We start from the raw sequence: 15,007 nt of genomic DNA, 5'->3' as shown, positions 1-15,007 counted from the left end.
TAATTCAATTGTCTTAACTTGTCTTCTACCCACATGCTCAAAAATAGGCGTGATTTTTTTGATAATTTTTCTTTCTTAATCTGTGCAATTTTAAACTCGATGATGCCAGTAAACGTCTAGCTTGAGCCAATTTCATTAAATTTCAATATACATTAAGGCATGTGCGAAAACAACGCTATTTACTTTTCATTTTCATGAAAAAATGGAACATTATTATTATTTGACTTGTTTTTTACAAAGAGAAATCTGATTGGTCCACGATATAAACCTGATAAGAGAGTAAATACAGCTTTTACAGTTGAGGTGTCAATGCTCCCTCGTTTCAACAAATAATTTTGTTCCTTTATATCTGTAAAACGGCGTTGTAGAAGCATGAATGCTGGTATAATTCTGGTTCCATTTATTTGTTTCTTTTGCGTAGTGATTACGGGAGAAGATCTCAAAGGTATAGTATGTTGTATACCACAGTGAATGATATTAACGAACAAAAACCGTATCAATTATGCATGCGGGCCTGAAAAGCTTTCTGTTTGTTCAAGGAAATGAAATAGTTCTGAGTTTAAATGCCAAATGAATGTTTAACCATTAAATTCGTATTTAATCGAAACCTAGATCATTTCTTAAAATATAGACAAGGAAATGAAACATTAGTTTCTTCTATTATTCAAATTTTGGCGATGAAAGCGTCGACGACAACTAATTGTCTCTTGAGTGGTTTGATTTATTTAAAATGTTAGATTTGCCCATTGTTATGACGAATCAATATCGACAACTCCCTTCTTTGGTTAAAACAGGTCCATACATACCGCAATTTTAGCTATGGGGATCGTGTTTTTTCTTCTATGGTTTAAACTAACATTAAGCTAAGGAATATGCCGGAGAATAAAAATCAGCTTACTTAAGGTTGAATACAAAAGGCGATTCAGGCCGTAAAATACTGATTCTAAATTACGTTTCCGTTATCTTGAATGGGCAAATCATCTATACAATGATATCAGAAAATAAGGGTCATACAATTTCTTGGTTTGAAATAATGTACTCTTTGGTACTATTAAAATGTTGCCCCGTTTAAAGTTCATTGTAGGAATATTTTTAACGACAATTATTTTTAACAGCATTGGTAAAAGTCACTTTTTTCTCCTAACTATAATTCCGTACATTTTGTGCCGTATCTGGAAATACCGTTCGTTTACATGGACTTGAGTTATTTTTCTACTAGCATATGAGCTGATCCTTCAGGTCCTATGTGTATGATAAAATTGTTTATTTCCTTAAAAGATGATGAAGGAATTCCTCTGACCGAAGGAAAGCTGGAAGATGATGAGCAGCTTGATGAGATTGAAGTCAACCAGAGTAAGCACGATTTTCAGTCTCCAAAATTAAAAAATAGTTTCTTGTGACTGTTACCTAGCTAGGATGCATTTTTAGGGCTTTTTTTAGCTCCTTGTAACTACTCTGGTTAAGGAACAACAGGAGCACGGCCAAAGAACACTTTACAAAGGAATTTATTTCTGTCTTATGCAATTAAATTACTAAAAAAAACCTCCGTCGGAAAAAAAAACGACTTGGGTTTTCAGTACACCGTTAGTGTAGCGGTTAGCGCATCGGATTTTCGATCGAACGGTCCGAAGATCGGAGGGTCGGTGTTTCGAAGCTATGGCATTACTGTGATGTCCTCTTAGACAAGAAACGTTGCTCCACGAACCGGCGACACACTGCTGGGCAACTGAGTGATGGACCAGCATTCCATCCAGAGGGGAGTATCTTATACTCCTATACCTGTTTCATGCTACAGAAATCGGGATAATCTCAGGTTATGCGGGCCAGTTGGGCTCGACCGCGAACTTTACCCTACTGGAGCACCAAGGCGAAGATACGAAGCTCGAGATAATGGAATTAGAGTCTATATAAATCCTTGTTTGTCCTTTACGATGATCAACAACGTTGAACCCTAAATCAGTTTCGCAGGTGATTGTTTTAGCTTCATTTGAACCGTCTTCAGTACATATAAACCCAACTTAAGTAAGAAGTTGCTGATCGTGATAGAAAGCCAATTCTGTCTGAAAATATTGAAGCTTGAACGGGATTCGAACCTGTAACTTGCGATAGCGGTGCAGTGCATTCGCATTTGACAAATATGATGTTTTCTGAAAACTTTAATAGGTTTATCTTCCACAGTTGGTATATTATGAAATTGCAAGATGACCAGCTCTTAGTTGTCTTGATATATAGCTAAGTTCGTAGAGTGTCAGTATCGCTGGGTCATAACATCGAATTGCTATGTTCATGCTTGAATTTATTCAAAATCAAGCGGGTTTATTTCGAGAGAAAAAGGTCGTTCATTATATAAAACGGTTTTCCTCCGCACACATGTATGGTTGTTCATGTTCACTTTCATTACCACAATTCAGCTTAACTTAAAAAGGGATGTTTGGTTTATAAAAAGGGTTGATAACTTAAGTTAATTTGGCCACTGCAGAGAGGATTCGAGTGCTTAGACGTTTCGAGTGGCCCATCGTCAGAGCGAATCAACTCCCATAAGCGATTTCGTGAAGGGTTTTTTTTTTTCTGTTCTTCGTCAAAACTACTGGGAAACTGATGCGAACAACCTTTTGTCGTTCACAAAATGCTCCCAGCCGGAATACCAAACCAAAAAGATATCAAGTGATTTTAACAAAGGATGAGTTGTTCAAATAATGACAATAATCATTTTGTATCGATTTTTCTAAGAGACAAACGGATGACTTGAAGAAATGGTTAGTTTTCTCAAGTCCTTTCCTTGTGCGTTGGGGAAATTATATAGACTGATTATCACTTTTTCAAGTTGCAACAACTTTCATCCTCGCCATCTGTTGCCAAAGACGCTATCTTATAGTTTCAGTGAACAAGTATAGTTAAAAACCATTCCACGAGCGCGCGTTGGATAGCTAAATAGGCACTAGGTGCCTCGTTAGGTATTATCTATCATCTCATATCCAACAACCGTGTGTGGAATAATTGTTTTTTTAAAAGCAATCAAGAAATATTGCTGGCTAGATCTATTGCTGATTTCTCTTTGCAAAAACAACCGGAAGAGAATTCAATCGTCGCTATTCTAGTGTATGGTATAACGGCTGATACACCATGGTCACTAAGTCAATCAAATCCCTCATTACGCTAAACAATGATCCAGTTTTTAATAGTGACTTTTAACAAACTTGGACTATTGCTCTTTGGTCTACGCAAGTGAAAATGGAAGTGTTGGACTTTCAAAAGTGTTACCCGAAATAGCCGACAGAGTTTATTTGATTCAACTTGAAAAAGTATGAAAGAAATGTGATGTTATATTAGGTTCGACTCCTGTTAGGAGAGCTTGAATTTTCTTTTAGTTTACGAATCGAGTATGCCTGTTTCACTAACTGGAATACATGCATCTACCATTTGTTCTCTTGGCCTAAAGTATAAACATCACATTTCGCTCACGTATACTACATACCGATTTTCAGATCGTAGCAGTAGATAGGGCATTGTCACATGACCCTAGTTTAATGGCCCTAGCTCCCGTGAGTCTCCTGTAAGTCAGTTTTAGAGCATCCGAAATAGCAGACGGAAGATCGTAGGTCCGAACCTTGTAGGGAGAACTTGGATTTTTTTTTCCGAGTATGCCTGTGTCATTGACTGAAAAATTCATTGAAACAAATTGTTTCAACAGACGGGATGCTCAACAAAGGCTTAGAGATCGATACATATATTAGCACAATCATCTGCAAATAAAAGTCTTCTTTGTGTCATTGTGGAACATGCAGTGTAGGTGGTTATAGCCCAATTAGAAATGGCTATTCTCAAACTCATTAGTAATTCATCAAGAGAAAACAAAGAAAATCACTACTGTGACCGTGATTTGGATATGTGTTCCTAATAACCACAAAAAATTTGCCAAATTCAGCTTTGAATTTCTCCAAGAATTATTGATCATATCCAACATTCGAAAGTGTGTTTCATCAGATATCCAGACACCTCGAAGTCCGTTTATAAAACAAGGCTGGGCCTCGTTTTTTCAACTTACTTCTCAGTGCTCAGTGGATATGTATATGTAATCAAATGGTGACAAGTTAAAAAAAAAAAAAGGCTCGGGAAATTATTAGAATTTTGACAAAACGGGCGATTACCTTTTAATATCATGGGTGACAAATTGGGCTCACAATCGTGTTCGGTTCCGTCTTGTTTACACACGTAGGCAAAAAACCGCTCGAGTACTTCATCCAACTGCTCAGGACGAACCGTCTAAGGGTTTTACTCAAGGCCATTATCATCACGCCAGTTCTCAAAAACCCTCATCTAGTTGATTGTGCTCTTTCGCGTGTTTAGGTTTTCTGCAGGGTCTTGTAACTTTTTTCATCCATAACATCTTTAAACCAGGACGCCATCTTGGCACTGAGATATACGAAACGTTGCCATAGCAATTTTGTAATTTCAAATGTGAAATTATAAATTAACGCTAAATTTCGCGCCAAAATTAAGGAGTAATTTGTCACCCATGATATTATTGATAAAACACACCTTCTCGTGTCTGATATATTACGTCTTAGATAATGATCAATATGTTCGTTCCTCCAAAGGAAATGGTGTCGATGCATTTGAAGGTGACATCATGATGACCCCCGAGCAGTGGGAAGAACTCAAGAGAGACTTTGAAAGAACGGAACAATCACTACCAAACCAGTAAATCAGGATTTAAAGCGGTTTTTCCAACATGCAGCATATCCATAAAATAAGTTTCAAGATGTCTTCCGTTCTTTCTAAATGTTGCATAATCTGATTTATTTTTGAAAACTGTAATTAATATAGTTTTAAATACATTTGGAAGTTGCCTTGGCTTAAATTGTATTTTGTTTGTTTTCATTAACTAAAGAAGTTACAAACAACAGCAAATCACTTTCTTGACACTTAGCATTACTAGCATGCCATTCGTTTACCAAGGTCTTTTAACTTCCATGTTTAATTTATTTTACATTATTTGATAAAATGGATAATCGTGCTTTGCAAATGGTGATTAATTAACGACACCTTCAAAAACTATCAGGGGAACCCAACGGATCGTTTCGGTAAATTATCTGTTCGAAAGGCCCTTAATCCTCTACAATATTCTTAAAAGAATTTTCACCTCGAACTTTGGTGATATGGGAAATCTAAGGCCTAGTGTTTTCGGATTGATAAAAATGTCGTTTTGGATACCGAAAAAAGGTCAGCTAAGATTTTCGGAAAGGAAATAAGACCTAAGGTTTTCGGAAATGGACAAAAATGCCCTAGTAATTTCGTAAAGACTTAAGTTCCCCTAGAATGACCGAACAGATAAAAATATTATAGCGCGGCCTGAAATGAACCAGCAGAGCTTTAAAGGTACTCCAGATAGCCTTTAATAGCGTTTCAAAGGATCTTAGAGAAAACTGTCTTTGGGTGCCCCTGAACTATTTTGAAGCTGTTTGGAGTGAGTCATTCGCTCGCAAAGGCAAAACCCTTTCCTTAAACGTGTTGAAAAACTCTCAATTCCAAAAAAACAGGAAAAACCTACGCGTTAATTCCGCTAGACCAAAATATAAATCGGGTTCAAATTTCTCACCCCCCCCTCCCCCCCCCCCCCTACCGCGCTCAAATTCCCCACTCTCAGGGTACAGTACACAGTCAAATGCCCGTGGTATGTTAGGGAGGGGAGGGGAGGGGAGGTGTCAATGATGGGCGCATTAATTTTTTTATAAGCTACAGTCTCTACTTCTTAGACAGGCAAGTACAAGATCCAAATTATTCCAATCCTTTTAAATTGTGCTTGCTAATTTTAAAATATTTTCTATCAAATAAGCTGAAGTTATCTACACAAAGTCTGTAGTATTCATAACTATATTCAGGCCCAACTTTTAGCAGGACGGTTAACGTTAACTAACGGCTCAATTAATCCAGATTTCAAAAGACATGGCCGCCATATCTTGTAGCCATGGGAACATCAAGGCACGTGACAATCATATGTCATACTCGACTTTTTACACCTAAATTTTAGGAAAAGTCACAAGTCTTGGCGTTGTTTTTGGTTGTATTATTTCCAAAAAAGAAAAATCTTATAAACTTGGATACTTTCCCACCCCACCTCTCTCCCCTCAGGCTAGCGATACGTACAGCTTATGGCATCATGATACAATAATCATTACAGTAATTGTTCAGCGGTTCAGTTTATAACTTCAGCAGTTTGTAGTATTCGTAACAGTTTCTGCAGGAGCGCTCTTGATTCGGTTGTTTGTCATGCTAACAGAATACCTCCCAGTCAGTTCCATTGCCGAGACTCTAACGTTGTACCTTACTCTATACCACCGACACAGCAGAAGCATAAAGCGCCTTCGGTAAGTTTTGTTGCTGATGCAGTATATGATAGGGTTGATGCAAGAGTTGAACATACACAACACGACAGTGAAATGATGCATAGGAGTGCCCAGTTGAGTTATGTCGTATTTAAACAACAAATAATACAACTGGTTTGGAAACCAACACACTCCCAGAATCAGAGTTGTTAGCATGCACATGCGCAGTAAACGCAGTCCGGCCTTACCTCTGTTTGACTGAAAGAGAGCTGGCGAGGTCCTAACACGCCTATGGAGGCTTACCATAGTCAGCGAAGCCGTAAGAAGTGGTAGAAAAAACTTGCCTAAGAATTCAAATATCGCCACAACCATCCTGGTTGTTCCCTCGGTGAGGACAATCCACATACACTGGGGTTTGTTATCTGGGCCGGTCGCTGCTTTCATTTCGAACAGATGCGGTGTGTTCAAAAGCACGGAGATTACCCAGATGCACAATACACAGATGTTAACACGAGACTTTGTCAGTATTGTCTTGTACTTGGTTGGACGAGCCACGGCCAGCCACCTGTCGATTGCCATACATGCGACAGTGTACACGGATACAATGCCGAGAGTAAATACCAGATACTGAGAGAATATCACCCGGCAGAAGAGCTGGCCAAACCCTCCTGGCGGAACTGGAATTGACTCAGATCCAACCACGTACACGGGAGTAACAAGAATAATAATTCCTTTGAATAAAAGGGAAAAATTAACAATGGTTTAAAGGCCATGTTTGCAGGATTCACCTTACCGAGCTGGAGGGGATACACCCCCCCCGGTAGGGTTTGTTGAGTCCAAGATTTCGTGCTTTGTCAAGTGCATTTTGCCTCCCAATTAATTTGGGTGTAAACCATATTTGGCAATAGTTTTCAAACTAGGTACATGTCGCCTGTTATACTTTTGTTCCGCAGATCAGAAGCCCTTGTATCAAGACGTGTTAAGTTGTAAACATTTTTTTTAATTTTTTAAATATTCGTATTTTCCTATCCAGGTAAAAGAGCTCATCAAAAGCAATACTGTTTGCTAAAGCTTGATAATTGGTAGGAAAACGAAAACATGAAGAAGTGTGATAAGTAATTTAAAGTTTTAAGTTTTCTCGATTTAAATTTACGGTCATTTAACTGAGACTCGAAAAAGATATTTGCAAATAAACGTCCAGTGTTGATGTTGAAATATTTTCAGGGCATTTTACTGAAATAAAGATCCCATGGGCTAAATAGTGGAAGCGAGCGTTGAATTGAAATTCAAATCTCTAATGGTTATGTTCTGGATACAACTGAAATGTTTACGAACTAAGCGTTATGAGACTTATTCAGTTAACGAATGTAGCTGCGCGGATCATAAGCTGCATTGGATACTAGATTTTCATTGCGTGTCTTCCCTTTTCTCGTACGCGTACATATTCGCGAGCCCTGAAGGGGCTTTCAGGTAGAACAGTTCTGTGACAAGTAATTACACGGAGAGTGCTTGCGTAATCTCCCGAGCTGGGGCTCGTGATAAAATGCTTGACAGTAATCCAGATCCGGAATTGGAATTTGGAAATGTTGGGTTTTGAGGGGGGCGAAAACAGGAGTGCCTGGACAAAAAGCTCTCGGAGCAAGGACAACAACCAACAACAAACCTAATTACTTAGGTCATACTTGCTGAGAACTACCATAACACAAAAATATTTAGCCTAAATGCTAACCAACGTTTCAACAGTAACAAAAAAAATAAATAAAAATTAAGTAATAGACACTTGCTAACAAACGCTTCCTTTCAAGCTTAAGGAAAAAAGCATCTTAAATTTCCAATCTGTTTCAGATAAAAATTCAACAGCTCTGAAAACAAACACCTGACAAAACAGTCATTAATAATAAAAAAGGAAAGGTAACAGAGGTAAATGTAGATTGACAGTTGTTGAGTTATGGTTAGCTCTACATCTCTTCTTCGCGTCATTGTTACAAAATGACAAATTTTCAGTAAGCTGCTCCCTCTCCAGAACCTGGATTTTCATCGTCATTATACATACCAGACCTCTATTACTCAATTGCTTTGTAGGGCTAGAAGCATTGCTGTGACCTGTTACCTGTTGTTTTGTAAGAGATAACTGCGTGCATCTTTTTTCGTGTTGTTTGGATACCGTGGAGTTTATCTTTGGTAATACCCTCTGCTACTTTTTTTTTCATTTCGTACAGAGCGAAAACGAGGTAGAGGTTTACCGTAAAAAAAAAAAAAAAAAATGAAGAAAAGAGGAAGTACCCAAATATATTTTTGGTTCTGTAAAACCAGGGCATTGGTTGTTCTATCGGTTGCAATGGTTCAAGTAGCTACAAGGTAACGTTTCACGAACATAATGTGACCTTTTATCACAGTTTAATGCCATTACTAATGAATGGAGTTTAAGGCTAACCAAACAGAATTTTCGTCATAACGATCCGTTGGTGACTTTGACTGGCTTGGACGTGGCTTGGTAAAGAATGAAAGCTTCCGCGAAAGGAAGCCAAATTTAGGCAGTTTACTTTATTCGTATTATTGGTGCCAAAATTGAGTCTTTCTTGGTTTTCGTTCTTTGCGAAATCTAACTATTTTCTCAGGATATGAGTACAAATTTTCAGCAAATTACAGGACATCTGCTTCAATTGCTACAGTGAATACTTAGCCAGTTAGGCCTAAATCTGCACAAAATCGTCTTCAAACGTATCTTTTGCTTCCGAAATCTGTTATGTTACTTTTTACTTTGAAATGGAAGTAAAACCTTCAAAAAGACAAATAAAACTTGCACCAACCTGTAATGAAGTCAGTGAGGGCCAAACTTAAGACCAATATGTTGTAAGGCGTTTTCAACATAGATGTGTTCCATGAAATGACCACCAGCAGCAAGAAATTATTGACGATGGAAAGTGATCCTATTGTACCAAATATGACACTCAGGCTGATTGTCGACATTTGAATAAGCTGCTTTGACTCAATTCGCTTCAAACAAGATCTATATAGTTCTGTTTGAGTTTTCAGAGTGTTACTGTGGTCTGTCACCATTGGCAGCGTTCTTCTTAATGGTAAACATGTCACATGAAACATGCTTTCTTATTTCTATTTGTTTGCGACTCATCGCCCATCGGGCACTGGCTCTAGGGCATGCATCGCCCCTTAACTCTTATGTTAATTATTGAACGTCAATTTAGACTAGAAGCTACTAGAAGCACCACTGTTCAGTATCTCTATAGTTTTCTATCTTCTTCTATTTGAAATTCCCTTCAGAAAATCGATGCTACTAGTTGCACTTACGGATATTAAAATTGATAATCGCTAATAATGCTTAAACTGTTCTTAAATTATAGTTCTTAAATTATAATGCAAGTTTTTCAAGCTGTTTCTTTGTTTTTTTGGTCTCGTAGAACTGGAAACTATTGTATACATGTTCGATAGTCAAATAGCGACAAATGTCTTGACATGCATATGATGTCACACCACCACCAAAGAAATAGCCTGCAAGCAAGCTCTCTAATTTGGTCCCCATCCTCTCGAGGCTTCTGCCTTGCTTGCTGCTCGTCCTCCCAATAAATCTCGCTTGAGCCAGCCCCAACTACGGAGCTTGCTCGCAGGCTACCAAAGAACGACAAAGGTATAAAACCATCGGTTTGCCGCCTAATTTCACCTTCTAAATAGGTAACGATGCCACGCCAAGGCGTCGACACATTTGTAAGTCAAAAATATATCGAAATTAGCTGTTCTGCAAAGGTTCAGTAAAGGCAGGATGGAGCCACAGGAGAACAATAGATATTATATTTTTGGACTGGATAACTTTATATATCAGGTAGAGCATAGTTAATTGAGGGACTGCTTATAAAGCCGGCTTTTCATCTTCAAAGTTGATAACAATCGTGCTGCAATTTATGTTGAAAGGGCCGTGACTGTGCATAATACTCTGTTTTTACGTTCACACTACAGCTCAATATCTTAACAGGAACGTTTCTATTGTTCACTTGCTATAGCACATTTCAAGATCTAGTGCGGTTTGTGCCAGGGCCAAAAATGCTAACAAAAACACCTGACAAAGTTATTTTTCTGGTTTCATAACCACTGTAACCGCCGGAGGCGAACACTTGTAATACACGCAATTTATTTCAGACTCGTTTCATTTGTCACACTAGATGCTACCCGGGACGGCTGAACGTTGCTTAACAATGTTGAGATGACGAGGCGAAGAAACTTTAAACTGAAACATACAAACAAACTTAACTTACAAAATGTACAAACTAAAGTGAACAAAGCGGTAAAACCGAACGGAAATACAGAACACTTACATTGCTCTTACGCATTTAGAGGAAACTTCTTAATAAATACTTCTTGCAGAGTGCAGTAGAACTGAACTGGTCGACTGTAACTACGCCAAGGGAGTCTGGTTGAAATGTCAACGCATACTGGAGAGAAATGTCATCTCAGAAAACGTGACTTGCAAAATGCAAATCATTCAACTAAATTGCCGCGCAAAAAGGCCTAGGGGAATACTAATTAGACCTGTATTATAACAAGGCATTTAGATCCAGCAACCATTTCCTTTTATTAATTAAACGCAGAGCAATTTTACTCCAACTACCGAATATTTGGCGTATACTCTTGTTTTCTTTTTGTGTTTCATAAGGCTATATGGAGATTTCCCCACACATTTCATCTGCCGGATAACGGCTTCCCACTGAGTAAAGTAAACTGCTCTTAGATTATGGGACGTGATACCGAGTGAGAAGAACAGTGGATAACTGGATCGTAAATTCTACAAAGAAGCACATCTTTTTCATGAGGAAATAACATTTATTAATGACAAATACAAAGCTTCGTTCTGTTATAAAGTACCCAAGGAATGACCACAGGTCATCCGCATCCCCATTGACTTTTTTTTCATAAAAACCTTCGGCTCTCAACAAACTACACACACCCCTTCCAGGATAAGTGCAGTTTTGTACCAGCCAGCAAGTGCCTGGCGTGACAGCATGAAACATCTCTTGACAAATCTTCTTTGGCGTGTCCGGGCTATAAACTAGGTGACTGAATTTTCCACAAAACCTGAATTTACTTTGTTGTATCGTCGATCTAGCGCACGTGCTGAGTGCCATTGTTTTGATCATTAAAACTTTTTTTGTCACGTTTTTGCTAAAAGTTTTATTTTCTTCCTTCACATGAACGGCGCTCCTGCTATTCAGTCACCCTGGATAGTTTGAACACCTTGCACAAAATTTACGAGTTGGAAAATCGCCAATTAGTTCAAGTAAAGTCATTTCAGAGTCTCAATTGCAAGAGACGTTTATGCACGGCTGGCTGGAACAAAACTACACTTAGCCGGGAGGGAGTGTGTATAGATGGTACCGAGCCAAAGGTTAAACGAGGATTCTCCCACTCGGGCATATTTTAGTACTAGTGCCTAGGTTTGGCCGTGAGTTAGTCGTGTCATTCCAGGGACACGGCTATTCCGCTGCAAAAATGGCGTCCGATTTGAATTCAACTTTGCAAGCAAAGAAGGCTGGTTTCTCAATAAATGAATTTCTGCGAAAATGTGTTGCTCAGGAAGGACCGCACATCATCCTTCTTAGCATATGGTGAGGTAGGTAAGCATGTGCTATAGAGTCGAATTTTTAGCGAGGTTTTCGAAGTGCTCTCCTCAAATGACGGGTCAAATTACATTCAAATAGGCCATTTTACAGTTGCTTACTCAGTGACCGGGCCTTTTAATGGTAGCGAGGCTGCCGGTGACCTTGTATTGATACAGACCTCACTGTTTTTATCATGTAAATTGTGTTGTTGTGATGCAAACTAGCCTGCATTTGCATAAGAAAAGTAAAGAGATTTGTATCAAAACAAGGTCACCGGCAGCCTCCCTTCCAGCCATAAGCCAGGTAACACAGCAACAACTGTAAAATGGTCTATTGTTCCAAGTTTTCCAACCTTGTCAACATAATACAGTACTGACCCCTGCACGTGCACCAGCCGCTGAAAAATAAACCGCTCAAAGCGACGTTTGGAAACTCTGAGAAGCCATGAAAATACAGCAAAATTCACCGGGTAAGCTGTTTCAAACTTTATCGTATTTTTTTGTGGGTTTTCGAGGGAATTTTAACGCCATGCAAACTTTTATATTACGCTTTGGTGACCGGTAGATTAAAGAAGCCTCACATTTCCCTGTATCACCCATTCGTGATCAGTACGGTAACTTTCAGAACTCTAAAATAGCTTTACATACACACTTTAATCGATTTTGATACCACCAAAATTCCAGAAGAAGTTTATTTTGGAAAATTCGTTTTTGTGCCTGTGTTTTATCACCGCACTGCAGCGGCTCTCATGTGTTTGTAAACACACACAAGTTTCAAAGCTCTAAAATAATTTTACCAAATACCAAATAATATTTTTCTGTGTTCTCCTTTTCTTAACGTCTATTTGGAGACTAGAATTATTACTACAAGGACAGAATTGACACAGTTTTTAATTTCGAAACATTTTCCTCCGAGCCCGCGCTAATAGGGAGCTTAAGCGGTGACGACGGCAAAGGCAACGGAAACGTCACCTGAAAATATTACTTTATTTCATTTGTGCTACTTCGTGATTATTTCAACTCGCTCAAATTCTACAGAAACGGCGAACTCTCCAGGAACCAAATTGGTAGGAGTAGCGTTCAAGTTAAGAAAATAAATGAAATATTCACCGTCGTGTGCTCACGTTCTCCGAAAATCCTACAATTTGGTCATTTCACGTTGTTGTTTTGCAGAGGACAACGAAGAAATGTACCAAAATGTGAAACGCTCGTGCAGAGCCATTGTTTTTGCTCATTAAACTTATTGTTTTGTGGCGTTGTCGTTGTCGTCGCCGTCGTCGTTGCTTAAGCTCCCAAATTTGCTCTCGCAAAAAAATATTGTCATGTTTATATTAATTATTCGACTGCGGCCGTTTACAAATCATTTGTAAACGAGAATGCTTTGTTCCAGGTGACAATCAATAATTGTTCTTTATATAACGTGTTTCAAGCTTTACACAGATTCTTTAATCGTTTCGATACCAATATTCGTAAATAAATTATTTTTCGAACATTTTGTTTTGGAGCCATTTGGGCCGCTTTGCTCCCATGCGCTTCGACTGTTGGACTGTATAAACACGCACAACTTTTAAACGCTCAAATATTTTGGGCCACAACCGAGCGCTAAAATCTTAAAGTATCTGTAAAGGCCAAAATTATTTTAGTGGTCAAACAATATTGACTGAGTTATTATTTTTCAAACATTTTTATCCGAGCGCCAAATGTGTCAGGGAACTAGGGTCTGTCGGATTATGCCAGCAGAATTTTGAGCATAATACTATATCTGGAGCATCAGGCATAATGTTGGCATAATACTAATGTATTTTGCAGCATAATGCTGTTGTTTCTGAAAACTGTGAAAAGTGTATGCATATTTTGCCAGCAACTCCAGGTAGAATGTACAAAGTTGATAAAAGCAGGACTGAATATTTTAGGAACTTGACATCTTAGACTCGTACCCAGTGCATTTTGGTTTAATCGAAGGCCTGGTTACCTCTTTATGCCAGGCTTTCAAGCTTGTACAGTGTTCGTTGATTTGCATCATGGCAGGTTTAATGGTCTACATGGTCTACATGATCCAATGTAACCGCTGTAATTTACAATACATAGGAGAGACTAAACGACGCTTAAAAGACCGCTTTAATGAACACCGCCGCACCATAGATAACCCTAGTAATAAATCTAAACCCACCACAGCCCCAGAACACTTCCTTACCGCTCCTAACCACACCGCTAACGACATGCAATAGGCCTTATCACGGTTTTCGACGCCATTTTGACGAGTAGGCAAACACGTCTGAAATAACAGTGTTTGTATGGAAATCCGATGTCAAATAACTCAGTCATAAAACATCGCTTCTGAAAAATTCATGAATTGGAAACTTTTAGCACTAGTAAAAGGATTTTAAGAAAAACATTGGAAGGATGTAGCTGTGCTAGAAAGCGTCCAGTCGTGTTTTGAATTTTCCATACATTTGTCTGTATAGCGAACCAGCCGTGAACTGCTACTAAAAATAGTTCGCGGGAAAAAATATAGACAAATGTATGGAAAGTTCAAGACACGACTGGACGCTTTCTGGCACAGCTACATCGCTCCAAATTTTTTTTCTTAAAATCCTTTTACTAATGCTAAAAGTTTCCAATTCATGAGTTTTTCAAAAGCGATGTTTTATGAAAATTATTTGACATCGGATTTCCATACAAACACTGTTATTTCAGACGTGTTTGCCTACTCGTCAAAATGGCGTCGAAAACCGTGATAAGGCCTATTAATCCCCATAGAAAAAGTCTACTCTAACCGAGACTCCCTCCGTAAGGCCAGGGAAGCCTTTTTAATCTCAAAAGGCAGAACACTTTCTCCACATGGCCTCAATATTCGCGAAGACATGTACTAGCTTTTTTTTTCCTTTTATTATTTTTTAGTTTTTATTTCATTTGCACTTTGCTTCATATCTTATACTGTCAATCAATTTAGTTCCGCTATTGCGCAAATATTTGTCAGCTATATTTATAAGCGTATGTCCCAATGTAAATTTCCATTGTACCTGAAGAAGGCTGGTTTGGCCAGCCGAAATATAGTAACCTTTAAACCGCA

The 15,007-nt window shown here is 38.5% G+C and overlaps 1 protein-coding gene and 1 long non-coding RNA gene across 2 annotated transcripts; one reads left to right on the top strand and one right to left on the bottom strand.

The window, feature by feature from the left end:
* Window positions 1-304: 304 nt before the first annotated feature.
* On the top strand, window positions 305-4,861 carry LOC146469626 (uncharacterized). The gene is made up of 3 exons (XR_014867171.1): window positions 305-445; window positions 1,279-1,353; window positions 4,599-4,861. It is a non-coding gene; the product is annotated as an uncharacterized LOC146469626 (long non-coding RNA).
* Window positions 4,862-6,162: 1,301 nt separating this feature from the next.
* LOC146469625 (allatostatin-A receptor-like) lies at window positions 6,163-9,386 on the bottom strand. Its single transcript, XM_085123084.1, has 2 exons — window positions 9,137-9,386; window positions 6,163-7,057 (listed from the first exon to the last, which is right to left on the bottom strand). The coding sequence occupies exons 1-2, from the start codon at window positions 9,384-9,386 to the stop codon at window positions 6,210-6,212; spliced, it is 1,098 nt and encodes a 365-aa protein (XP_084979210.1). The 3' UTR covers window positions 6,163-6,209.
* Between the last annotated feature and the right edge of the window lie 5,621 nt (window positions 9,387-15,007).

Source organism: Pavona decussata, unplaced genomic scaffold, assembly GCF_977016875.1.
Source record: "Pavona decussata unplaced genomic scaffold, jaPavDecu1.1 SCAFFOLD_121, whole genome shotgun sequence".
Classification (NCBI taxonomy): Eukaryota; Metazoa; Cnidaria; class Anthozoa; order Scleractinia; family Agariciidae; genus Pavona; species Pavona decussata.
Note: the sequence above shows the minus strand (reverse complement) of the source record. Positions and strands in the feature narration are given on the sequence as shown.